Source organism: Dromaius novaehollandiae, chromosome Z (assembly GCF_036370855.1).
Source record: "Dromaius novaehollandiae isolate bDroNov1 chromosome Z, bDroNov1.hap1, whole genome shotgun sequence".
NCBI lineage: Eukaryota > Metazoa > Chordata > Aves > Casuariiformes > Dromaiidae > Dromaius > Dromaius novaehollandiae.
Window position 1 is genome coordinate 21,737,248 of NC_088132.1, and position 27,225 is coordinate 21,764,472.

The 27,225-nt window shown below is 38.8% G+C and overlaps 1 protein-coding gene and 1 long non-coding RNA gene across 5 annotated transcripts in view; one reads left to right on the forward strand and one right to left on the reverse strand.

Annotated features, from left to right (window-relative positions):
• BNC2 (basonuclin zinc finger protein 2) overlaps nt 1–10,761 on the reverse strand; it is a 355,957-nt gene extending 345,196 nt beyond the window's left edge. The window contains exon 1 of one of the 4 annotated variants that reach the window (XM_064501846.1): nt 10,695–10,761. In XM_064501846.1, the coding sequence (XP_064357916.1) occupies nt 10,695–10,706 (12 nt within the window). In that variant the 5' untranslated portion in view covers nt 10,707–10,761. Of the gene's footprint in view, nt 1–9,162; nt 9,338–9,618; nt 9,773–10,694 lie in introns of those variants that run through there. The other 3 variants (XM_026097830.2, XM_064501847.1, XM_064501849.1) reach the window with 3 other exon arrangements.
• Nucleotides 9,945–27,225, forward strand: part of LOC135324853 (uncharacterized) — a 37,611-nt gene continuing 20,330 nt past the window's right edge. The window contains exon 1 of the long non-coding RNA XR_010386093.1: nt 9,945–10,026. This is a non-coding gene — a long non-coding RNA (uncharacterized LOC135324853). The remainder of the gene's footprint in view (nt 10,027–27,225) is intronic.

Here is a 27,225-nt window from a genome sequence, read left to right on the forward strand (position 1 = left end):
TGGAGATTGTAACTGCCTGTATGTTCCACAGCTTTATCTAACATGTTCACAAACCCAGTGACTTCTGAGTGCTGCATAAAATCCACACATTACCCAACACTCATCCCATCATACTACCCACAACTTGTGAACCATTCAACAGCAAGAGTGCTATGCAACCCCTCACACAGGCATCTGGAGCGACAGGAAAGGTGTGCAGAGTAGGGGAAGCCCTCTTGCCCTGCTGCTGTGGTGACTAGAGAGGTCTCATCCTATTTAAGTGTCACACTCAGAACTGTATGCCTCCTTCTCTGCCACCACCAGCATCACACAGATTTTTTTCCTTTTAATCAAAAGGCAATTATGAGAGTATTCACAAAAGCTATCAGTTAACCATAGATGGTGATGAGCTCCTTGCCATTTTCTGACCTCCATGCCCAATCAAATGGACCACAATGACAAAGCAGCTCACTCCCATCACCGCTGCCCTCACTGCCAACAGCATTCCAGCCAGCAACTAAAAAGGATGCACTCCTGCATCCACTCTGAAAATCCACTCAGCACCGGAAGAACTTTCTGCTTATGGCATAATCATTGATATCATAAATCATTCAAATATTAGCTGATAAGCAAGGTTCACAGCTGATATGCAAAGCAGTGCAAGTTACATGCAGATAAGAGGAACAGGAACGTAACTTACACTCTGAAGGCAAAACTTTAAAAAGTGCAGTTTAAATAGATACACACATCACTTAATGTGCTATTGCTCTCTGTTCCTACTTAACTTTCTTGCTGACTGTCTTACCATATGAATTTTATCAGCTTAGACTTAAATTCCCTTAGAAGCCTTTAGTAACATAACTTATGCGATTTCACAAATTGCTTTTTAGTATTTCCACCAAAGTGTGGAGAAAATTTGAATGTCAGTTTGTGTACTTAATAAAAATTCCTTAGCCTCTTTAAATTGCTTATATAATCACTTATTCAACTGTCTTGTGCTGTCATTTATTTTGATCAGACATGTTGTATGGTACAATCAGAAACAGGGTGTCCTCAAAAAAAAACCAACTTAAAGTACAACTGGTAACCAAAATACAGTCATGACCTGCCACAGTACTAGCAGAAATGTCTTAAGCTTTTACTAATAAAATTTTTACTGATTCTTAGCATTTCCAGTAAAACTGCAAAATTTTCGAGCGCTGTTGTCTAAATTCTGCTCTGAATCTCATTCTGGAAAGGTGGGTAACATCAGGAGACTTTTAGAAACATATAATTGGCATTAGTTCAGTATAAAAAACACTGCCTAATTGTACTGTAGACTGTATATTACTGTACTGAATAATTATAACTGTTTAAAACATACAAATGGGACATAAGCTTATTTGATTAGTATTAGGAACATACTGGTTGCTTTCACAGTAAAGTGAGTAACTTTTTCACAGTAAGGTGAATAAAACGCATAGTGCTGCACAAAGCCCATAGAGTTAGGACAGTAACAGTCTTATTGAAAGAAATGCGAAAGTAATTAGTCAGCAATAAGAATTGGCATGTATTAACAATAAAAGCAAAAAAAAGAGAGCTTTTTAGTTCAAAAATGACACTAATAAGGGCTTTCGAATTAGTTTATCTTACCTTTATTATATTTCAATTCAATCTCAAAGTAGCTTTATTGCAAAAATCACCAGGCAAGTTGCAGTAAAGAGAAGTGGTTCATCATGCTGAGCACATCCTTCTAAATGTCAAATGCTACATTTCAACATGAAAATTTATTTGATTCCTAACTGGTCCTTTCATCTTTGATTTGGAAACCATGTAGTAAGTTTTAGATTCATCAAAGCTAATATCAGTCTAGTAATGAAAGGATGTTTAAAACTAAGTAGGCAATACTACATTTGTTCCAGCTCATGTCTGAAGATTTTTGTTCCATTTAAATTTGTCTAACTCAACTCACGAAATATAACAGCTTTTTTTTAATTTGAAGAAAGATGGAATTCACTATCAGAGGAACAAATATTTCCAATGTTTGCATGAGAAGAATAAAAAATTATTTTTGTTGAATTTTCTCTCAAACACTTATTTCTACAGTCAACTGTTACATTGCTGGTCACTTTGCCTTCCGTGTTCTAAACTAAAGGCAAATCGTGCAGCCATGTTTCACTTCTCTCCTATTGGAATTGTGAAGGAAAAACAGAAGGCCCAGAATCACTGTTAGTAAATGATGACCACTGACACTTTTTGAGGAAGAATCTAAACAGTGCATCTGAAAAGAGGAAATTGTAGGAATTAAGATTTATCATCTTAAAAATCTTCATAGCACGTCAGGTACACAGTGCTGAAGAGGTGACTAGATCTTATTCAGGAGTTTCACACGTTCGTAACTCCACTGATTTCAGTGGCTTTATTCCCAGTTTCAACTGATGTATGAATAGGACCAATATCAGGCTAATGGGATCTGTTCAATTATAATTTAACCTTAAGCCTAGAGCAAAAACAAGGCTACTTTTGTTTTAACTTCAATGTGCTTATGGATGTTATGTGAAGTTATGTATCACATTGTTATAACACTACTGACAAAAATGTGATTAAGATGTATTCTAAGAGGTCAGCTACAGAGAGGTCAGGAATAAACATCTATTTTTTCTATACGAAATACTCGAAGCTCAGGGTTCAATGTGATTTGGTAAATAGGGTATGTAAGGTGAGCCTCACATGAACTTCAAAAGCAAAAAGTATGTGAATCTCTATTCCACTGGACTAAATGGGAGATGTGCCTCAGCAGAATGATGAATCAGTCCCATAATTAATAATCATGCCTTTTCATACTGTGTAGGGCGCCAAAGATAGGAGAAACTACTTAGATGCACCTAAATGTTCTCAGCCAAATTTATTGCTCAGACAAGACCAATAGTGTCAATGCTTTTAGAACACCTAGAGTGAATCTGGAGCTTTCCTAATAGGAATATTTTTAAAGACATTGTAAAGCATATTTGTAGAATTTTTCAATTAATTTGTATGGGTTACAGTTTTTGATCTCAGCCAAAAAATGAGAAAACAGAAAAAACAGTCATACAGTATATTTTGGAGAGCTACTTCAAATACACTTTATCACTGACAGCTTAAGAAAGAAAGTCAATACATTTCTCAGTCATAGAAAACATTTATTTTTTTTCCTGTTAAATGGAACTTAAACGAAACTAATGTGATTGACAAGTACCTCACAAGCAAGCCTTGGCAACACTTAATGTAAGTCCATCTCTTTGGCTTTTTAAGAAAAATTCCTTCACAACTGTTTGTCTTTGCAATAACTCCTACAAAGCTCATTAGTGCCAGCCTTGGTCTATCCCCCATGTTGTGCATTTATCCCTGGGATGCATTATCAACATGTGGCACATGTCCTTGACATGCACAGAAGAGTTGCACCCCAGGATAGCAGCATGCATGACAATAGTGTTGACTCTTACTCCTTTATGGTTGCCGGGATGTAACCGAGAAATCTAATAACTGTGACAGTAGGCCTTTAGGTTTTTCCTTGCCTTTCCAGACAGTGAAGCTGCACAGACACTAATGAAAGGTTAAATGAATAGGAATAGCTGACAAGAGGTACAATAAAGAAGGGGCTTGGTAATCCACAGACACTGAGCAGAGATCCTTGGCTCAAGCAGAGAAAGGACAGCACATCGTCGAGTCACAATATTTAAAACAGCTTGCTATACACAGAGGCTTTTGTGTCTGGCTACATGTCTGGCTTTGGAAGAAAAAAAGATACTGAAAAGAAATTTCAGCATGGGGCACTTTGGCAAATGTCAGGTCACAATAAGGGAAAAATGTTTTCTGTTTGCTGTTACATCTTTGTACTGAACATTAAAAAGCATTGACTAAAAATATAAATCACAAGTTTCAAACTAATACATATTTGACAAATACGATAAAGCGGCAACACTAGTTCAGTATGATTCCAACTGACAGTATGACGGGTGTTGTACATACACTCAGTTTCATTTACAGCTGATAACTGTTCATAATATGCATTGTATACTGTCTGAAACTTTCCCCATAGCCAAAGAATTCTAACAGGCCTAATTTCTTACATTTCATATGCAGCATAACTGTAGACCTAAGCAATTGTAATATTTTGCAAAAATAGCTGAACTTCCAGACAGTGCATCAGATCACGGTGACTTAAAAACTTTTCAATGGTTAGTTACAGCATTTTGATTTCTTTTTTCTCATGATTTATGAATCAGCACTACAGACATTCTATTTTTAATAACTAAAATATAACTGCAATGACTTACATGTTTTAGAACATCTCTAGCTTTTTATTATTTTCTAATGAAACTAATTTAAGGATAGAGCAGAACATTCTAACTCCATGAAAAAAAATTTGAACACAGCAATGAAAAAAAGAAACAAAAAGACCTCTCTAAAGCAACAAATCAGAAACAAATCCAATTAAGTTATCTGAATTTGTGGTTGGTTACTTAAAGTATTCCAACAGAGAAGTACTGAAATAGATTTGACAGATGAGAAGAATCCTCCCTCAATAACCTTGATTTACCTGGAATAAGAAAAAAGTATTTGTCTGCCTATGTATCTAGAGTATAAAATATACATATTTATAACATGTGGTGAGAGTACTATGAAAAGATTCTAAAATGAGAGAACCTCTTTGAACAACCACATTAAATTACAGCAGAACTCTTGAGTATACTACGATTCTAATAATCAACAAATAAAGGCTTTTACTAGCAAGGAACATAATGAGAACTACTGTGCAAATGATAAAGGAGACAAATCTGGTAGTTTATCTCACTGGATTATATAATTTACTTAAATGGTAAATAAGTTTGTCCAGAGTAATGCTTGTAAAAGCTACCATATAACTATTAAGCAACAATTATGATCAATGCATTTTTAGAACAAATATGTCAGAATTTAGGTGGGATGAAACTGACACAGAATATGAGGTTTAAACAAAAGCTTTTTATTAAGCCATGTTAAATGCTATTTCTCTAAATGAAGCAAGAATTCCTGAACAGATTAGGAAGTAATCTGTACTTCCAAAATGACAGATATATTCTGTTTGTGTTTTATATTTTACGGAGAGCTTTTTGTATTTCCAGGCATGCACAATTTCTTCCCAACACATATTAATAGTGTTCATTAAATCAAAAGAACCATGCCAACCCACAGACTAAAAATCAGAAGTCTTTCACTAAAAAACATCAGTGAAAAAAAGACTTCAGCTTCTGGTGACAGTGTCCCATGTGCAAAAGGAGAAAGGACTTTGCCAGAAACTCCAATCTTTGGGAAAAATAATCAAATTTTGCTTTTATATAAAACCTAATCAGTTTTGAAACATTTTAGGTGGAGTTGTTTTAATGTAATTACTTTGTTGTTGGGCATTTTTGTTTTGTTTGAAATTGCTGAGAGCTGCAGTCAGCTGCAAATCCCACTAACATATATGAACATCCAGCATAAAATAAACGTTCTCAAACCCTAAAAGCTAGATCTTTGTCTCTGAAAGAAGTTAGTAATCACCATTCCCTTATTCAAAATATTTTCCTCCCTTATCACCTTAGGCATATCTAATAAAATCATGAAGCTCCCTCTAGCTCTGCAGAGCTAGTTGACCAATGATCCTTTACAGCTCCTTCCCATTTTCAAAAGCAATACTGAGAGACTGAGAGCAGTATTTTTCTTACATAATAAGTGTTCTTGTTTTCATTCAACAGTGTTTTCAGTTCTACAACTTGCAAGGACATGGATAATATGTGAAAACATCTGCTGTGAAATACAGAAAGTTAAATATTGCTTATCACTGTGCAGCAAACTAAAGACCCTCTTAATCATTTCCAACTTACACTTTATTTACAGAAATCTAGCTTGAAATCTTACATTGTTTGACAAGCAAGCCATCTCTATATTTAAACACACGCACACGCACACGCACATGCACACACATTCTACTTTTCAATTACAAAGTGCAAAACAAAAGAAAGAATGATAGGTAATACTATAACCCTATTTAGAACCCAGATTTCAAAAATAGCGCATCTTAGTTCAAAACCAATTTGTTTGTGTACACCAGTATTCCAGAAAACTAGTAATGCCAGTGGTAATTTGCTGACTGTATTTTCACCTACCATAATATTTACACATACCATTTGTAATGGCTTTTATTGTTTAATCTCTTCTGCATTTCAGTATTGGATACTATGGAATTACAGTTATTTAGCAGGCTATAAATAATGTAGTTGGCATGTGCAATTGATATTTAAAATGTCTTACGACAACTGTAAAAGCCTCATTACAGACCAGCAAATCATTTCTAACAAGCAAGTTCAACTGACAAATACCAAAGCAAACCTGCAGTCTACGCTGCAAGCATGTTTGTTTTATTTAAAGGATACACATTTAATACAGTGTGCAATGGACCATCCAGACAAATTATAAAGTGAACTTCCAAAGTAATACCGCTATTGTGAAGTCTTCTAAAATAAAACTAAAAAAAAAAACTCAGTAACAACAACAGTAAGAATAGCTTACTTTCCCCTCCCCCCCTTTATGAGCCAGTGTCCAATTTCTTCTTTTCTGAACAGCTGTATTATCCAACTTAAGTTGCTCTGCTAATTTCAGTCCCACAAGGACTAACTTGGAAGGCAAAAAAATACTAGAAAAGATCAATTTGCTGGGAAAGATCAAATGAGAAAACTGTGGGGACAGAACCAGGTCAGAGTGTGAAGAACTAAGCAGACCTGTTCTTCATTAACTTAAGCTCTCCTGGGACGTCACACACTACCTGTCCATGGGCTTACTGAACCGCCTAACCCTCGTCTCTGTACCATTCTTCTGGGCCCAAGTGAATCATATCCTGCTGCTGACAAGTTAGCAGGGGACTGCGGCTGCAACATGAAAGTACTTTTCTTTCTTGTCTAAATCAGGCAGATTTTTGAAAAGACGACACAGCACTGACTCGTGACATGGCAAGATGAAATGAGAGGTCTGGGCTGGTCTTGGAGCTGTGCAGATAAAAGTAATCAAATGACACTCCTGGAATGCAAATTGGCATTCTTGACTGCAGCAATTGCACAACCATGAAACATCTCTGACAGTAAGCAAGATTAGGACAAAATGTTATGTAAAGCACTGAACTCAAAAACTCACCAGAAAATTCAAACTGTAACACTTACATTTTAATAAAGCAATAGTCATCTCTGCTTTTGTCTGTTCCTTTACTTTGTTTAATGTAATCACGTATCTGTCTTTCACATATGCCTCAAGAGTAAGAAATCAATGTGAACAAAAATATGTATCTGCTACATTTGTTCCCCCAAAATGTTACAGTATTATATTTTTACAAAGTAATATCATGTGTGAAAGAAGTGTGCTTATGGGACGCTTTCATATTCTCAAGTCTTAAAAGGGGTTTCCAACTCTGCTCATAACAAATTAGTGTACAGTTTACATTTATATTTTTCTTCATCTGGATCAGGTAAAGACGGATCTTTTGAAATATTTAGTAAGTGAATTTTAAATTTCATGCGCTTTAGGAATTTAAAGCAGAACATACATATAGCTAGCTGGTTCATTAATACTGGACAGCTTAAAACGAAACTACAGTGCATCAGAGAGCTCATATGCCCCATTAAATTTCAGATTAAAAATTCCTGCAATTTTTAAGGGCAAGGAAAGTTCCACATACTTTTACAGGAACTTGGTATTCCTGTGCAGATCTGCTGATCAGGCTTATTAAATATTACGGTCTGGAATGAACTCAATAATTAAACTGTGTGAGCATTTGCACTTTGAAACTGTGACAAAAACACTACCTGGTTTTAAAAGTAATTCCTGTCCATGGATATGGGTGATAATACAGAGGCGAGATAGAAGATAATGTAATAAGAAATAAAAGCCCACTCCTATCTAAAAACAATTTCAACAACTGCTACGCACAGCCAACATACAGGTTAAGAAAAGAAATATGTAATACCCTGCTTTGACTTCTTACTTAAAAATAGCTTCAAACCATTTTAGCTGTCGGCCAGACACACACACAGAAAAGACACTCATTGCCACTTTAATCCTCGGTACACCGGATTATTGCATGATGTCTTTTGTGCATCAATTTTACAACAGCTTGACTCTAGGGTAAATGGGAACCATCATAAATCGCATGCTGCTTTCAAAACCACTTTAATTTCTGTCAGCGTTACTGTAACCACAGTCCTGGGCACATGCTGCTTTTTCCCCCTCCCAACCTTCCTTTTTTATATTATTTTTTTTTTATTGTTGCCTGCATTTGACAGTTGCATCTCCTACACTCCAATTGTGGCTTTGATCACTGAAACAAGACATGTCATGTTAGGGAAAAGAGGGAAAAATACCAGCCCTCCATCTCAAGCTCTCCCTTCATTCACACACAGACATTCACTCTATCTATGGTTTGAGTGCAATATACACACACACACACACATATATATGCTATACATATATATGGTATATATGTGTGTGTGTGTGTGCGCGTGTGCGTGCATATGGCTATGCGTGGCACACAAGACAAATGTATCACAACCCTGAGATGAGGTGACAAAAGCGGACTGAAAGCAAGGCAGTGGTCAAACAGCAATTCAAAATATACTACTTCATTGAATACGGGCTGATTACTGCTCATCACTAACTGAGCTCAGTCTACTTGTTAACATGAGCAGCTATCGTTATGCATGTAAGTGTAGTCATGGCTCTACGAAGGTGCTTGCTCTTTGCAGCTGTTTAACCCATCTTCACATCAAAGCCCAGACAAGAGGACTTCAGCCAAACGAGGTCCTCAGTCAGTTCGGTTTTTAATCTTTAAATTAAGAGGTCGTGAAAGCCCAAAGCCAGCTTTGCAAAAATCCGGCTGTAAGGGAGACGTGCGTTTGCACAGCACACGAAATACCCAGCAAAAACTTGCTTAAAGTTGTTTGCGGGGGGATCCCCCCCTCCTCCCCTTTACAGCCAGCGCATCGACACAGCCCTGCGAGCCCTGCTCACAATCGCTGACGGGAGAGGTGCAGACTGCGAGCACATGCACGAGAAAAAGAAGAGTAACTGAGGGAAGGTGGATTTGCACGTCGGTCTCCCTGCCTCAGGCGCTGTTTCACACGCAGACACACAGCTCCTTCCCCCGCTCTCAAAGGTTACCTTTACATTGTGTGCAAACCTTACTCATTCCCGAGCAGAAGGTGGTGTCCAAAAACAGATCAGACCACCGTATGTCCAACTCAACCCCACTCCACCTCCTCTCTCCCTCCCTCCATGCACACACTTTTTAAAACTAGCCCCTTATCTTTAGTGGAGGGAAGGAGGCGGTAAAACGCATGTGGCCATCCCATTTCAACCCCCCAAACTCGCTGAAAGTTTAGCACAGCCTCTCCGTCATTTCCCCCCCCCCCCCCCCCAATCCAAACAGCACAGGACTGATTTATTTATTTATTATCCTCCTCCTCCTTCTCCGTGCCCGGCTGCGTGTTTATTTGAAGGCTGAAACACACCGGAAAAGCGAGCAGGGCTGCTTGTGTTACTGCACAATTTATTAATCAAATCACACCAAAGTAAAGGCTAGAATGAAAACACGAAAGGCTGCTGGAAACTTCTTACCATCTCTGCATGCTGGTTGTCAAGTGCACCCCCTGTCTCTCGATCTCCTCTCAGCGGCAGTGCCTGCACCCTTCCTTTGCCTCTGGCTCTCAGCGCCTCTCTCCTTCCTCCTCTCTCTCCGTTTCTCTCTCTATCTTCCCCCCTTCTCCCTCCCCACTTTCCTCTTTTCCTCACCCTCGCACCTTCAGGTGATTTAAACTAAAAAATACTAAGAGAGACTTCAAAAACAACACCGCAGCAGCGGCAGCAGCCAGAGCCCCCCCCCCCCCTCTCTCCTCTCAGGCTCTTCCAAAACTTCGCCCCCAAAGTTCAGCCCGAGCAGCAGAGAGACAGAAAGAGAAAGAGCTTTCAGCGGAGAGCTGGAAGTGATGGGAGGAGGGACCCAGGTTCGGGTCAGAGCCTCCACAGGTTGGTTTGTTGTTGTTGGGTTGTTTGGTTGGGGAAGGGGAAGGGCAGCGGCGGGGGAGGCTGCGAGCGGCACTGAGAGGGCAGCGCCGCTGGGGTCCCCGTAGCCCCGCGCCGCTTTTTATCGCTCCCGGGCGAGGGAGGCAGGGAGAGAAAAAAGGGGAAAGGGTTTGGGGAGGGGGGAGGAAAAGCAGCCCCCTCCACTCCGTGCCCCGCACCCGCAAACTTTCTGGTGCCGGACGGGGGACCCGGCAGAGGCCGCCTGCGCCCAGCTGTCAAAAACGGCGAGCGGCCGCCGCCAGCTCCGCGGCGAGCGCGGCCGAGGGCGCCGTGCGGGGCTGGCCGCGCTCCTGCCCCGCTTCCCTCTCCCTCTGCCTTCCCCCTTCCCGCTCCGCTGTCCGGTCCCTCCTCGCGGCGGCTGCCGTCTCTCCTGCTGCTTCTCCTCTTCCTTATCAGCTCCAGGCGCCGCCGGAGCGAGCGAGGGAGAAGGAGGCAAGGAGCAGGGCGGAGGGAGGGCAGAGAGAGGGGAGAGACACGGCGGAAAAGGAGACGTAACCCGCGGGGAAGCAGCAGGGAAGAGGGGAGAGCCTGAGGAGAGAGCGTTAGAAGGGAAGCGAAAAGTTAGGCGGCTGCAAAGTTTTTGCTTGTGGTGCCGGTTTCCCGCTCCCCACCCATTGCTCCATCAGCTCCCGGGGCTCTGCTGCGGCGGCTGCTGCTCGGTGTGGGATCTGAGGAAATTTTTGTAAAAGGGTGGTTTTTCTGTGTGTGTGTGGGGGGGGGGGGGTGGAGGAGGGGAGGGGGGGAGGAGGTGAGCCGTCACGGTTGTACGTTTGCAGGGAACAGACAAGAGTCACATCTGTGTGTGACACGGAGCCAAGCCGAGCGAAACCCTGCCCCGGCGACGCCGGGGAAGCGCAGGGGCCGCGGCGCTGGGCGCGCAGGCACACAACGGCCGCCGCCGCCGCGCGCGCCCCGAGGGGGAGGGGGCGGGGGCGGGCAGGGGGGAGGGGCGGGCAGGGCAGCGCCGCGCCCCGCCGCTCCGCGCCCTTCCTGCGCCACACGCGCGCCGCCCGCCTCGGGGCGCTGCCTAACGGCCGGGCGCGGCGCGCGGGCGGTGCCGTTATTTACCGCCTCGCGCTAGCGAACTTTGTGCGCGGCGGGCCGCTCCTCGGGAGAAGCGGCGCGCACCGGCAGTCCCCTCCTCCCCGCCACCCCCGCTCCCCCCCCACCTTGGCCTTCGCCGGCGATACGTTGCCGTTAGGCCGGTTTATAGCGGGTTTAAGGCGTTCTGCTTGCCGTCCCCGTGTGCGGCTTGCGAGGGGTGGCCGGTAGCAAGTGCGTCAAAAGCCTTTGGCACCAGCCCTTGTGTCCCGCTTGTGAAGGCGGCGCTGAGGTCGAGACCTCAGAGTTGGCCCCTCTCCTTCGGTTGTTTGTATGCCGACAATGAGATAAGAACGGGATCTTTAAGAAGCGCACAGTAAGAGAACTTTTTCAAATGAAAGCACAGCCGAAACGACTGAAAATACAAGCGTTAGCTATTGAGACGTTTTGCCTCCTGCGCTCTGTTGCTGTAACTGGACACACTGGTGACCTAGCAGGCACTTAATAAAAATGCAGAGGAGACAGAGATGGGTCAAGTAGATGAAATAGGTATTTCGGGCTTTCGCTTTTACCTGGATCTACTCCGGATCAAAATCATAATAAACTCTTAATATAATGAATGGCATGTCCCTGTGAATTACCAAGTTAGCAGGCTTTCTGCCAGATTTTGCTGTCTCTCTTATTTACACATCTCATATGCCTGTCAGAAGAGGGACGGGTAACCGGTCTATATTACAGCCAAAACCAGGCTTTCACAGAAACTGTGAAATATAAGACATTTATATGAAATATATCTCGAGGTTGTCTGCTTTTCTATGGAAATTTCATTTTGTTTTGTAGTTATTAGTCAGATACTGTCATTAGGCATAACACAGATCAGCTTATGAACAGGATTTGCAGAGTCCACACTTCATCAAGATTAGTTTCGATCCTTGAGCTGTAGAAAGCATGTTTCAGGCTCTGACGATTCAAAAGGATTTTGCATTTTTTATACAACAGAACCATGACCAAATAAGATTTTGAGTAATTTAGGGTCATTCTAAAATTTCACAGGACTAATGAAGCCATGACCTGATGCGTTTTCTATCAGAGGGGAGAGATAAGAAAAACCTAGTTAATTATTTCAGTCACATTTTATTTTACTTAAAAACACATTTGCCCTTTTGAACCAATGAAGGGCCAAGAACTTGCCAAAAAATTGTGTTCACACAGCCCCCTAGTGGCTAAAGTCTTGACAAATTCACATGCATGTGTCTTCACATGAAGGAGGTTCCGAATTAGCTTGATTCAGATTACAAATAAAATGTACTAACTTCAGCTTGCAAGAGGCATGGTTGCCTGCTACGACACACATATTCCATATCCATTACTAGGCTAATTTTTACTATGCTTTTTCTCACAGAGGTGAATCGAGGCTATGAAGAGTTACAGCCTTGTGAAAGCAAAGGCTTACAGCAGGCAGGCAATCATACAACTGCACTTAAAACCGATTTTCCTTAACATTTTGGAAAAGTGAGTTTCATTTCACTGAGGCTAGACATTTGTAGGAGATATGCCCATATTCGTTAAACCAGTAGATTACAGTGAAAGTAACTTAGATCACACACGAAAAAAATAGATCTAAACTCTGATCCATGGTTTCAGAAAAAGCAGGTTTTAAGTGTAACAAGATAATAGCTTCCAGTTATTTTATTTTTAAAGATTTTAAGGCCTTATATGTGAAAACTAATAATACCTCATGTAGTAAGTAATTCCTTTGTTACTTTGCTTGAAATTTAATGCAGCTTTTTTAAATCTCCCTTTTTTTCTCCACCTGTCAATAAGCCAGTGGCTTTTGTATCGACAGTATATTACAGCATCTTGAAAGCTGCTGAGGAGGTAAAATAGCTGCAGGCAACTTGGCTGTTGGGAGTTCTGATACTTGGGTTGGCAGAATGGGATTACAGGATAAACATTGTGTAATAAGACATTTCTGCTTAAAAGATCAGCAGCAAAATAGCTAACTGGTGATGTTTTAATATACATCATCATTAGACTTCAGACTGAACAAGAACCAAGCTGTTCAGAAAGTCTGCATCTTTCAGAATCATACTTTCAATCACATAGACAACAATGTTTTAAATTCACATTCAGTTCTTACTTGCAAAATTGCCATGTGATATATTCTGAGATACACTGTGCAGTCACATATTCTTAGGAAAACAGAGCCCTAGTTAAAATGCTATTCCATCTACTTGCAAAGAGTTTTTTTTTTTTTTTTTTTTTTCCTTTATATTGCAGTGCTCTCTGTGAGTTCAGCACACATCATATATACTGCAGGAAATGACAAAATATTTTTACTTACAGATCAGGGAGCATCTCAAAACACAGAGATTGTAAAGATCCGTATTGTGTCACAGGACTGTCTCATGACTTCTCAGTGGGTGTAATTATCCTAAATTTTGGACATGATATGTAAGGATTCAGAGAATAGAATCAAAGCCTAAATTTATCCTTGCTTTTTGGATTAATGATATGTGTTAGTGAAGGGAGGAGTATCTTACAATTTCAGTCTCACTGATTGGTATACCTACCCCATATACTCTACTTCTTCACTGTAGATTTCCCTCAAAACCAATTATAACCACTTAAAGGATCATAGCCTTGAAACTGCACACAGTCCTCTAATTCCTCCTATTTGTTTCCCTTGCTCCATGTTTTACTATACAGGTGTTTCAGAGAGGCACCCATTCCTCCTGGTTTCCCAGAAAAAGTGAGAGCTCCCTCCATAATGTTCTGCTCTTGCTACTTCTTTATTTTTGTGTGTACATTTGCAGTGGGCTCCCTTTTGCCTTGTGTTGTTGATTTTGAGGTCTCTCTTTTCCACATGATTCTGCACCGTTTTCTTGCTAAATGCCATCCACCAGCTCACTTGACTGTGGGTATTCATCTCCCTTCCCCATCTTTCCTCTTTGGGCCATCCCAAGATGGCCCAGTTTGTAGGTCAAAGCTGGAATGAAGTTTTCAAACAAAACCACACATTCATGATAGGGAAGATACCATTCTAGCTACTTCCTTCAGGTCCACGGTTAATGCTATTCTTATGGCTATGAATGCTGTTAGGTAATAGCTAATAGTATCTTCTCAGAGGCTGTTCCCTTTCAAAAGTCTTTTAGGTATTTAGGGGACCACAACCCCTTACATCTACTTATGAAAGTTAGGTAACAGCTTTGCCCTTACTTTTTTGAAGTACTGACTGTCATTAGTCTGTGATTTATTAGCATGAATGCAGTTGGTTGGAAAAACATTTTTCTCCACTTTAATTTTGATTCTACAGATTGGAGCACTGATACATTGTAATTTTGAGATACAGTCTGAGTAGGAACTGCAGCTTGAGGAGTGGATGGAAGTACGAGTCATCTAAATTGTGAAGTCTCCAGACTGTGGTATTTCTCTGCCATCTTGATCTTCCTTCTTATTGAAGGAGTCTGTGGTTAATGTAAATCTTCTGACGAAGCACCAGTGCTGGAGATGTAGTCCAGATGATGTGCTCAACCAACAGAGCAGAGGTGGGTCGTAAGTCACCAACACTCTGTGAGGAACTATAGCAGCATATCGAAATTGAAATCCCCCATATTTTGATCGGTCAAGAAATGGGAAGGAAGATGTCTAAACATAGGTATAATTGAAATGTGTATGAAAAACCACTTTTCCATTAAAAAAAAATCTGCAACAGAAAAATTATTTCCAGTCCTGGATATATAAGACCTTTTATTTTATGTAATCAGCAACTTTTAAAGGGGAAAACAATCCACTTCCTTACAATAATAACCATGAACAATTAGACCAATACCGTTATGAACTCTTAATCTGGTTAATTTATTCAGAAATAAGGCTATGGCGTACATTCAGTATTCCTATGCTGACTATTACTCCAGAATAGGTAGCTTAGCTTATAGCAAGGCGTATACAAAAGATAGGCCCATACTGCATGTTAGAATTTGTTCTAATTTCCTCTTTTCAGCTGCCTGTGGCTAGCCAAACTTTTATGTTTTTATTTGATTTTTTAATGCTAGTTGGTCTGTCAGATTCTGACATCTTGGGAATAACTTCAACCATTTTTAAGAATTATATTAGGAAAGAATACTTTTGCACTTATTTTTAGAAAGGTCTAATTCTTTCCCTAGGAAACTAGTATTTTAGAGCAGGAGCTTGAAATCTGGCCTGAGGTAGCTGGGGTGTCAAGGATGTGCTTTTTACTATTTTTGAAGAAGTTCATCAAACTTAGCTGCGGGCCAAGAGGACCAGAGCCAAAAAATGAAAAACTAGTGACAAACTGTAAAAATTTTGTTTAAAGTGAGCTGCCCAGCATCACAAAGTAGCTCAGAGATGTGCAGAATCTGATTCTCCAGGGTGGCACCCATCTGTTTCAGCTGCTTTAACTGTGCATCTATCTTCCTGAGTCATTCACCACACACCTTCAAACTTCTGCAACAGATTAAGCAGAAGTCTTAAGACAGAAGCCTCATTCATTACACAGACACTCATTTTCATTTAGAGAACATCACCAATTCTGTGTACTGGATAAGGAAGGATCTTGCAGTGAGAAAACAGTATGTGATCATAACATTTCAAAGACTGCATACTCATCACATGAAAGGAATGAATTAATGTTGTACAGACAGTCTTAATGATAGCATTTATTAAGTTCTGAAAATCCAACTTTGCAAACCCATCTTTTTGTTAACAAACTTACAAAAAAGTGAAACTATGTCAAGTATTACAGCAGATACTTGAGTACGCCATCTGAGTCAAAACACATTTTCATCGTTCAGGAAATGCATTTAAGAGCAGCTATTTATGTTTCCTTTGCCTTTTGCACTAAAATACTGAAACTGACTCCAAGTCTTTCTAACACTTCAGTACTGCTTGATCCCCCCAGACATAATGTATCTTTTGGAGATGGAAAAAGATTGTGTGCAGAATAGCCTTTTTTTTTTTTTTTTTTTTTTTTTGGTAAAATATCCTATAAACCCAATCTCTTTTAATTCATTTTTAGAGGTTGCTACTGCACAGTTTGATTCATCTCAGACTTTCTCAGTTGCATCAGCAGAGGTTCTCAAACACAAACATGCTTCCAGTACTTTAAAGAATATATTTATAAAAGCATTAGCAATAGAGGTTACAGTGCAGTTCTGTAGCAACTTTTGTCAGGGATATTGAAAAGTTCTAAATGTAAGGAAAGAACTAAAACTCTCTAACTCACTTTACAGATGAAGGAATTAAGGTGCAAGAAGTTTCAGCTACCTACTCAAGGTAGTAAAGAAAGTCAAAACGTATTTTGTGTCTATTTGCTAGTTCACTGGTGGTCCTTGCTCTAATAAGAGTAGACCCTTTGACATTAAAGACCTTTCTAGATCAAAGTTTCTTCTTCTCCTGATCTCACTTCCAATTTCTGTCAATCAGATATTTTTCTATAGCTTTATAATTGCTAGTCAGAGACCACCTGTAGTGTTGTAGATGCATTCTGGAATGTGTCTCAGATTATCCCCTATAACATTTCATAGTATTTTTTCCCAGTGAGTCTCAGTGTTTTTCAGTTGTCATATTACTCTAGTCAAAAGTGATTGCCTTGGAGAGTTAGTTGTACGCATTATGGCCTAGTCTCTTTTTTTTCTTATCCAGCTTAACTGCTTTAGTCTGGAACTTGAATTGTTAATGGGATTTTACTTCTTTTATCATGGTATCTTACAATGAACTTCTGTGCACTAAGCTTGCTTTCATAAATGAGTCTAGAAAATAAAATGCCCCAGTCACAGCTAATACTGATGGGTGGGTCAGTATCTTAAAAGCATCAGAACGAGCGTCAAATGTAATACTGCATTGCAAATCACCAACACTATCATGTCCAGTCTTGAAAGACTACTAAGACTTCACTATTTTAGCAGAATTGCTCTTGTGCTATTTACACTTTGCTTAAAGGGAGACTTAAGATGGATGTGGCAACCTAAGCTGAATACAGTAGAGAACATTAAAAGTGTCTTTAAAAAGTCTTGCATAATGATTCATCATACATCATAACTTCTTTATGCACTTGTTATTTCTTTTATAATTGCCTCAAACATTAAAATACCATTTGATGTTTATGTCAAGAGAAAGAAAAGAAGGCAGAAGAGTTGGCAGCCTGATCCTTACCTTCCTTCCAAAGACCTGCTTTTAGATTTTGGCCTCTCCTAGCAGAAGATTCTCAAACTACAGGTGCTTAATCAGTCTTCTTGTTTCAACTTCAGCCTAGTTCTAAACCTCGCATCCAAAGGTCTAGTTAGGTGCTCTTACTGCCCTTTAGTACAAATACTTTACTTCGGACATATACTAGTACTTATTTTCTTTTTGCACATTGCACCCATGGGCAGTTGAAAAACCAGGTGTAGACTTTGCTCTAGGCATTTATTAAAATCTGAGAAACCTGGAGAAAGTAGGAGATGCAAATACTATGTCCAAAACTATTTTTCTTTTTAAAGCACGTTTTCCTCCACACACTTCTGCCACTGGATCATAACTCAAATAATGTTTGGAATTGACAGTTCTACCCAGATAGAACTCTGAATTCCCTTTCACTTCTTTGGCTGCCCCACTTTTAATTCGTATGAATTCCAATCCAAAGGGTTTGGACTGGTCTTGGAACAGTCTCTCCAAGCTCCTGGATGTTCTAGTTATATTTTCTGAATTAAAAACGCTAAATTGACCTTGCAAGTATACACACACACACACATGCACACGCACACACACACACAATAAAAGGAATTTATTCCATGTGTATATGGGTGGACAAGGAGAAAAAAGGAAATAGTGAACTGTTGGCTAACTTTTAAATGCTCAAAATGTTTTAGAGTCAGTTAAAATTCAAGTATGTGGATCAGCATTTCTAACTATTATCGTTCATGAGTGTCAGTTATGTAGGGCAAGAGAGCCTTTCATTATATATGATTACAGGGATAGAAAATGTGACTCTGCTATGAAAGTTAATTTACAAATATTCTTAAATGCCATAATCCACCCTACTAGTCCTGTAACAGAATACTTCTCTCAGTTAAGTAGAGCTATGTATGTGGAGGACAAGGGAAAAACTGTAAGGAAGAGATGAAGGAAGTTACTACTTGAAGGACTGCAAGAAACCTGAATGTGAAATACTGTCCCCAAGAGGGTGGCTGTTCTTGGACTATAGCACTGAGTCTGTAGCCACTGATTTTCTCTTCATAAAATTATGCTGTGTGTGATCAAAACTTTAACTAGACTCTTTACTTCTGATTTCTTGGTGCATCTAAAACCTTCCATGTGCATGTATCCTCTGCCCTATGACTTCTGCTAAGCACCACTGTGTACAAGCAAAAGAAGTTTGTCTGACTTACATAAGTAAAAAAGGTTGGTAGCAGTCTTAAATAGTAGAATGATTGCCTTTACAATCTGAACACCATCATTTACAGTGCTGTAGTATTCAGCAGCTTCAAAACTACATTACAATTGTTGCTCCAAAAATAGAAGCCACCTAATAAAAAGACTGTCCTGCTCTGAAAAACAACTTCAAAGCCTGTCCCAGAGCAAGACAGCAACTTTGTACTACAGATCATTGCAATGAAGTAAGGTTTCTTTTGCCTGATGCATTAGTGCCAATTAGTGGGTACTGCACTGATAGTAAGGTCTGTATGTTACTACTAGAGAAGCAATGCCAAAAGCTGGTAGATAAGAGATAGGACAACTATTAGAAAATCAAGATGTCAGCAGCAGTTGTTTTGCATCTTCAGTTCAATGTCATGACTAGCAAATAAAATATCTGAAGTATCAGCTTCACTACTGTATAACTGAATGGTCACAGAATTAGCTGGATCTTCAGATACATATGCCTAGCAGCTACAGTTCTGTGGGTTTTTTGATGGTGTGGAAAGTACATGAATCCAAGCTTTATTGTCAGTGCCTCCCGTAAAATTATTGCTATTTCCTGTTTCAGCCCTTTATTTAATAATATAGGATAGGTTGGAGTTTGAATATGTTTTCTTTTTTTCTGAAAGTTTAAAGAATGGTTGAAATACAGTCCAAGTCCTTTTTTATAGGGAAGCTGGAGAGTTAGTCTGCATTCTTCCAACTCATTTTGAATATTTCTCCTAAAAGACAAAAAGTACTTCCTGATAATTTTTTCAGGCTTTTTGTGTTCTGCCTTTTTCCTTTAAAAACCAAATACGCGCATGCACACACACACGTGTGTGTGTACATGCACACGCTCACACACACACGTGCGCACACACACACACACAGAGTACTTTGTAAGAGATGTTGATAAAAATGGGAGCTAGAAGAAATCCTGCATATAAGAGGAAGGATGGTCTTTCATGTGAGTGCTACTTTTATGCAGAGGAAACATACAGACATCCGGTCCTACATGTATAGTTTTAGGAGGCATTTATTCAGGAAATCTGTTACAGAAGCATACCAATGGATACATTTTTTCTGACTCCAGAGGAAAATGCTTTTCATCTGGAGGGCAACTTGCTAAGAATACCTCACTTTGCAAGAGAGGCATCAAAACAAATATATAATGGATTATTCTAGCTCTCATAATACTTCACTCTGTATATGCCTTATCCAAAACAGCTTTACTCACCTCCAGCCTTAAAATCACTTTATGATATTATTATTAATGCTAGGCTAATAATTTAGGTTCTAAATTTCATCACTGATTCCTGGATGACATTATGTCTTAGAATGGGAAAACAGAGGTCCTGAGATTTCATCCAGGTCCAAACCTCTGCAATTCATGAATTAAAAATAAAATACAGGCTACACATAGCCAGTTTGAAATAAAGTAACATATCTCTGATTGTCATGTACAGGGCTAATGCTACATGGTTTCTGTCTCCTGCTCACCATCATCGCCATCCATTCATTTTACATGAGAACCTGGTTTTCATGTAAAAAGCACAACACTAGTAACTTCTTGCTAATTTATATTGATGTGTTTTATTTTCCGTGCTCTGCATCTCTTGAGATTATTGGATGAAAGGTGCTCTAAGAGCCGTATGTTTGATCTACTGTGCAAAAGCAGGGAATCAAACTCAAGTGTTTTGCGCTACCTTGTAGAGAGCTAACCACAATAAAGATATTTGGCTGGCCTAGAACTAGCATGTGATACTGAAGTCATTTCCAGACTGGGGATTTTTTAAATCACTGTATTCTCATGAAGCAATAATTTTTGGACTGAGGGCAGGATGATTGTTTTGTCTTCTTGTAAATCTTTTCAGATACTGGTTGTGATTACAGTATGAAATAAGAGATCTCTCCAGTGTGATATTCACTAAATCCATCTTGCATCACAGCCAGAATTAGAAATCAGTGAAACTGCTTACAGAACTGTCTGTTTAAAGTAGGAAAGTAATTGTTTACAGAAATGTATTTACATAAGCAACAAGAGCAAAAGAAGCGCTCTTGTCAAAGTCAAATGGCAGAACTAGATGACTCGCAGATCCAGGCTACTCAAAGATACATAACACTTGCAGTGCTGACAAATGTAACAGGATAAATAAATTTTTCTTATGCAGAGAGTACTGGGCATCTGATACAGAATTTGATTTTTTAAGATTTTTCAGCATTTAAAATTGTTTACAATAGCCTTTATTTGTATGGAGCCTTAAGAATGAAGACACTTTCAAGCCACGTAGAAAATACAAATAAACCTAACACAAATGAATGTTTGGATTTTTAAATTAAATCTGCTAGTTACTTTGAGAGCATTATATAATGTCACCCCATGTTTTAACACAGAATTCCTTCAGGCAACATTGGATAGGGAATGGATGTACTTCACCCCTTCTAATAATGTGTTTTGATGTTCATGTGTTTTGTGAACTTCCCTCAATCATTTGTCATTAAAATCAGTTCTACTGGCAGTAAGATTTCCGTGCTGAGAAGTAGGAGGGAAAATAGTTATGATTAAAGAGACATACAGCTGCTATTACTGACCCTGACTAGTTTATTTTGGACACCCTAGATAATGATTTTTTTTGGTAAAAGCTTGGGAGTATGCTTGGAAAAACAGGTCTCCAGCAAGGGTGGAGAAGGCCCATTTGTTATCTGATTCCATCTGCTGTTTAGGCAATGTAGCCTTGATATAAATGGCAAGATTCAAAACTTTTTTTATTTATCCATATGTGAGTGGGAAACATATGAGATATGTACTTTGATTTACACAAACATATGATGGTTATTTTAGCATAAGGGACCACAAACAAGTTGAGATCCAGTCGTGTTCTGTACTTTAGAAGGAATTTCAGACTCTTCATATTTTTGTTATATTTTTCCTGGTTTATTAAAAGAAATTCTCTCTTTGGTTTCACTAATTAACATTGACAAAAAGACAAAATAAATGGAAATAGATCATATGCAAAATTCTATCAAATGCACCATGTGAAGAAAAAACACTATTTGCTTTCAGTGCTTTCAGAAGTAACTTTGGAAAGTAACACACAGAAAGTATATTGATGTTTAATAGTATACAAGCAAATAACAGAGTGCTTTTTGACACCGGTCGGACAATCCTCAGTACTTTGTAACATGACACCACAGCTGTCCTCCTAGATACAGTCAACTTGATTCAGTCAGTTTCTTTTCTGCACTCTCCTTTTTTGCCCCTTTTGCCTTTCATCCTACTGCATAATCTGTTTCATGAGTCCTCAAAGTTGCTTGTCCTAATACACTCTTCTTTCAGTACTGATGTGATGTTTCCGATCTTAACTAAATGTTTTCTCTTGTTTTTCTAGTTCTGCCATTTTCTCACCTGATCGTTGGCTTCCACTTCACCGATCACTATATACACTATCTAGACTATACACCACAGACTATATACTATATAAACTATGTACAGGTGTCTTCTCCAGCTCAGTGCACTTCTTCCTCTGCTCTCCATGTGAGACAGTAAAATCTCCAAAGACTAGTAACATTCAGTGCTGCTACTCTGTTAACTCTCCACCCCCTCATCTTTCACTCTTCCTTCCTCATCCTGAAAACAGAATTTCCTTCATGAATTAAGAATGAAGTAAGTGATGTGGTATTCAGAACAAGAAAAATTGACAAGGAATTTTATAAATTACTACAATCATTTTCCACATAAAATAATTCATGTAACATATGTTGCATCAGTAAATATACTTGTTTTCCTGAAATGTCATTTAGTAGCAAGCATGCTTTCTGGATCAAATATGCTGTCATCTTATGTAGATTATAAAAGTTCTTTATATTGGCGAAAGTACTTTTCAAGATTGCATTTGCTTTTATATATTAACAAAGATGTTATTCACATCTAGAAGTATGCCCCAAATCTGGAAATACCAGAGGCAGTTACTCTAGAGGAAGACTATCTAGTGGAGTATCCTAGAGATTCCTGGGAAACCTGGGTTCTATTCTGTTTTCCTTCCTATACTTTTTGTGTGACCTTGGCTGAGTTACAGCCTCTTTGTGGTTCAGTTCCTCCCGTGTAAAATGGATGTTACAACAAGTTTCCAATTTAAATGATTATAGAGATGTGCACTCAGCTAAAAGTCTGAGATGAAGACAGTGGTCATTAAGTGTACTCCATTGGCATAGTGCAGCTTTCAACAAAAAGAAAACAGTTAATCTGTGCAGGAAACCAAGCTTTCTTGGGACTGTGGAATTCTGTGCAAATCTTACAGCTTCTGCTCCAAATACAAAGTGCATTTCCTGACCTTGTCTAAACATATAGCAGGGTAAATGGTTATCTAGTTACAGAAATATTCCAAAACACTCCATTGTACACTCTTTTACTGCTAGGAGGAGGCTGAGAGAACACAGTACGTGATAGATATAAATTACAACCAAATAAAGTCTGTGAAGTCTGCTATTAGAAGAAAGGTACATTTTTAAATTTGTAGAAAAAATAAAGAAATATAAGAACTTGCATATGAAATAAACATGAATGGACAACAGTGATACACATTCTCTGCCACTTATACTTACTCTCACATGTCATTTTTGCAAGTAAAATGTGGTATTTAATCACTCCAGTTCTAGTATAATATATTAACCATTTTCCACAATCCAATGTACACATATATTTTCCTTTCTGATTTGGGGAGTATGTTCAGCTGTCTTGCAAGTCTTTCACGCAGGTTTTATACAGTATCATTTTCCACCATAATCTCACTTGCCTATCCCCAAACACCTTTCTTCCATTTGCTTCCAAAGCAATCTTTGGAGCTTTTAAATTTCATTGTCATTTAGTTCTATACATGGACGAAATATGGGGCAAAATGACATGTCATCAACAGGACAGGACAAGGAAAACAGTGGTGATGGCAGAAAAAAGAATGTGTGGAAGAAGTCTGCACAGCAGACTTGTGGGCAAATGTAAAAACATACATGTATGTTCAAGAAGCAAAGCCCAGGCAGTAAAATCTCTTTTATTCCCGTGATCTTTTTTCTGTTTCCTCTTGATACTGGCTAGAAAAGGAGAATAAAGAGATAGAGCCAAGCAACCTCTTTCCAATGGAAAGAAGGAAAGACAGAAGGGGACATCTTTGGATATAAGTACAAAATCACATAGCTTAACAGCCCCCAAGGCAATAGATTTTCCTACAGAAGAAAAGAAGCTTCTGTTTCTCACATCAAAAATGAACAAATGGAGGAGTAACAGAGGCTCCTGAGGGAGACTGGTAAGCTGAGACCCCAAATAAGCACTAGCCATACCATTCAGGGAGAAATAAAGATCATTCAATCCAGTGTGCCCAGGTGTTTATAGCTTACATCCCGACTTTCTCTTTTGTGCTGTGCTGAGGCTTTTGCCAAATCCCTTCAAACATTAAAAATACTAAACACACTCTGTACTTGCTTGAAAGACTGCACATCAGCAGAGAATACAAATTCAACCCGGATACTTAGTTTTTCCAGTGCATACAACAGTCATATACAATGATGACCAGTAATGATTGAGCTATGGTACTACACGTAAGCTCCTTCATGTGAATTTAATTAATTGATTTATTAGTAGCAAAATAGCCAGGTGGGTCAGGCTAATTAAGAAGCTGATTGCTAATTGCCAGCACTAGAGACAATAATATGAGTAGCTGCAGAGGTTATAGATGCAGCCAGTTTGTATGAACTCCATAAACTGTTAGATAGTTAAGACTGGGGAAAAACAGAGGGAAGAAAGGTTGTGAACTGAAGATGAAAGTTTAACTAATAGTTGGATCCATTTAGAGAAGGCATGAGCAACCAGTCCTGTAGAGAATTTGTGTCATTCTCAGTAATCTAGTTTAAAGGTTCAGGATACCTTTCGTTTAGATTTTCAGCTGTCTTTGCATTTTAATCTTTGGTATAGCTGATAATGTCAGGTAGTTTGGCTGCCAGGTTTTGATGCTTTGAAAGAAAGCCAAAACCTTATCATGCAATAGAATGAGTATTGGTGTTTGTAAAACTTAATATTTAAACTTGACATTTAGATGCATTTAAAAGTGAATGTTTCTCTATAGTGATCAACAAACCCTACAGCTATATGCTTGTTTATAAGAAACCCAAAAGGAGACCAAATGATTGTTATTTGCACATTGTTTGACTGAACAAATGCTATGGAGGAAGTACTGGATGGGAATGTACAGTCTAAACTTGGAAATTCTATTTTAATAAGCCTATATGATTGTGATAGTATTAAGCCTAAAAAAGTCAAAATATATTCAAGAGGCTGAGGTTTTAAAAAAAGTAGATTGTGTAGATCAAAGAGATTATAAAAACAAGACATTTCTATTTATGGAATTACTACAGAAAATGTTTTTAAGCAATAACAATATCATGATTTTTAAAACATTTCTTATTTTATACCTGTCTAATTTAAGACAAAGTAATTTCAAAAGACATGGTTTCTTTTTTTGTACTGAACATCAGGTTCCCTGTTCCTACTTCTGCTTTTTCTCAGCGCCACAGAGTGCTGGATGTTCCTGCTCTATATCCCTCTCTCTTTTTCTTAACAAATAAATGAAAGAGAAAATTTCCATTAAAACAAGATTGTTCCTTTCAGTTTGCATGCCAGTATCAGTAACCTCCAGCTAATACCTGTAATCAGGAACCTTGGATGCTGGCACAGGTGCTTTAGAGTAAATCAACTTCTACAACTTCTGCAGTTGTGTTGGTAGTGACATTCAGAACAGGGGCATTATCTTTTGCTCTGTGTATTCTCCATAGCTATTTTGAGGGACTGTAAAAATAAAGGTTTCAGATAAATATTTTAGGTTCTTCTAGAATAAACTTCTGTTTATGTGGATGTGTGAATTTTTCTTTCACCATAGCTTAATGGCAAAAGTGAAATGTCACGTAGTATTAAAGAAATTCTCATGAATGATCAATTCTAATGAATAACAATACTTGTAGTAGCATTACTTACCCATATGTAATTTGAACAAGATACAAATCATTTTGTCATGTCAGTTTTTGCCAACCCGTGTGTCAGGCATTTGGAAAGAAAGTTTATTTCCAAAACTAGCTATGTATGTTTAGTGTTTTTTATTTTTATTTTTTTTCCCCTGTAATTCACTCAGTTCACTTATCTGGTAGTGGATCTTATCTCTTTGGTGCTACTGTCTCATTTAATTTTCTCACTGGATGAAATTCTGATCTTCAAGAAGTTGCTGGGATCAGAATTTCCCCAGAAGACTCTTTCTCATGATTTGTATCTTCTTTAGCATCACATGCTTTTCTTAATCAATCACAGTAATTTATTTATAGAAAACTTACTTGATAATTAATAAAAATTTTAAGGAAGAATTTTTTCGGAGAGGTTAACAATACATGGCACGTCTGTGAAATTCTCTCTTCATTAGTTTCAGTCTGATCTTTATTCTCCTGGTCATAAGATGTTAGACATTTTCATTTTGGGGGGTATTTTGAGTCTCTGTGGGAATTTTGAGTGCTACAGTATTCCACTGAAAGAAATACATTTATTATATATCCATATATCCTTTCTCTCCCAAAGCATTAGTTTTCATCTAATTTTTTTGATTTTGTTTGGATAGATTGCTGCCCAAGGGTTTGTGTACAGACCTTCAGGAGATCTCCCCCATATAACATTATGTTTGTATTTCTGTGCTGCCACACAAGTTGTTGCAGATGCCACATTTTTTCCCTTTACTGCTGTCTGATACCTCCCTGGCACTTGTTTCTAATTTTGTTTTTTAAAATGATTGAAATTAGACATCTTTTAAAGTTACCTTGGTGCTTATTCCTCACTTGATTGATATTATGCAGTACTTTTATCCCCTTCTGTACCAAAAGCAGAAGGAATACAAATGTCACTTTCTGACTTCATGGCAAGAGCTTGTGTGTTTCTTTTGACTTGTTCTTTGAGAAATATTACAGCTTGCTGTTTAGGATTAGATGCTTCCTGCTTCAGTTAGGGACATATAGATGTTAATATCCTTGCTTTATAGCCTGGAAGTATTCATAGTCTGTAGCCTTAACTTAATCCTATTAAACTGAGAGGAAGTTGTGGGCTTTATGTGCTATACAGTTATGATGTGCACAGCTTTGAGATGTGCCCCTACATAAGCTTCAGGTTATGTATAATGCTAAAATCAGCATCCCTACTAGCGCTGGTCCCACACAGCATTGCTTATTGGCTGTAGGGCAAAGCATTCAGTTTCACCACTCTTGCAAGAATACACTTTTGGCTTGCAAAACAAAGCAACACTGAACATCTACTTTCTAGGTCCGATGTCTAACTACGTGCCTGCAGTTCACCTCCTGAGGTCTTGCACTGCTGACCTATGGTTTGACAACTCCTCAAACTGATTTGAAGCTTTTTTATATCTTTGTCTTTCAGCCACTATACTTTTCAAAGATGGAACTGAGTGCTGTCCATGGAGAGACAAATTGTATTGTCTACTGATTTTATATCAGAGCTCAAATCTGACTTGTTCCCCTTGGCTTAAACTGATTGACTGAGCTATGCCATTAATACCTGTGATATATCTTGGCAGACCCATCTGAAAGATGCTATTTAAGCACAATGTGTATTGCATGTTTAAGTATACTGCATCTGAGTTCTTTTTCTGTAGGGATAAATGTATGTGT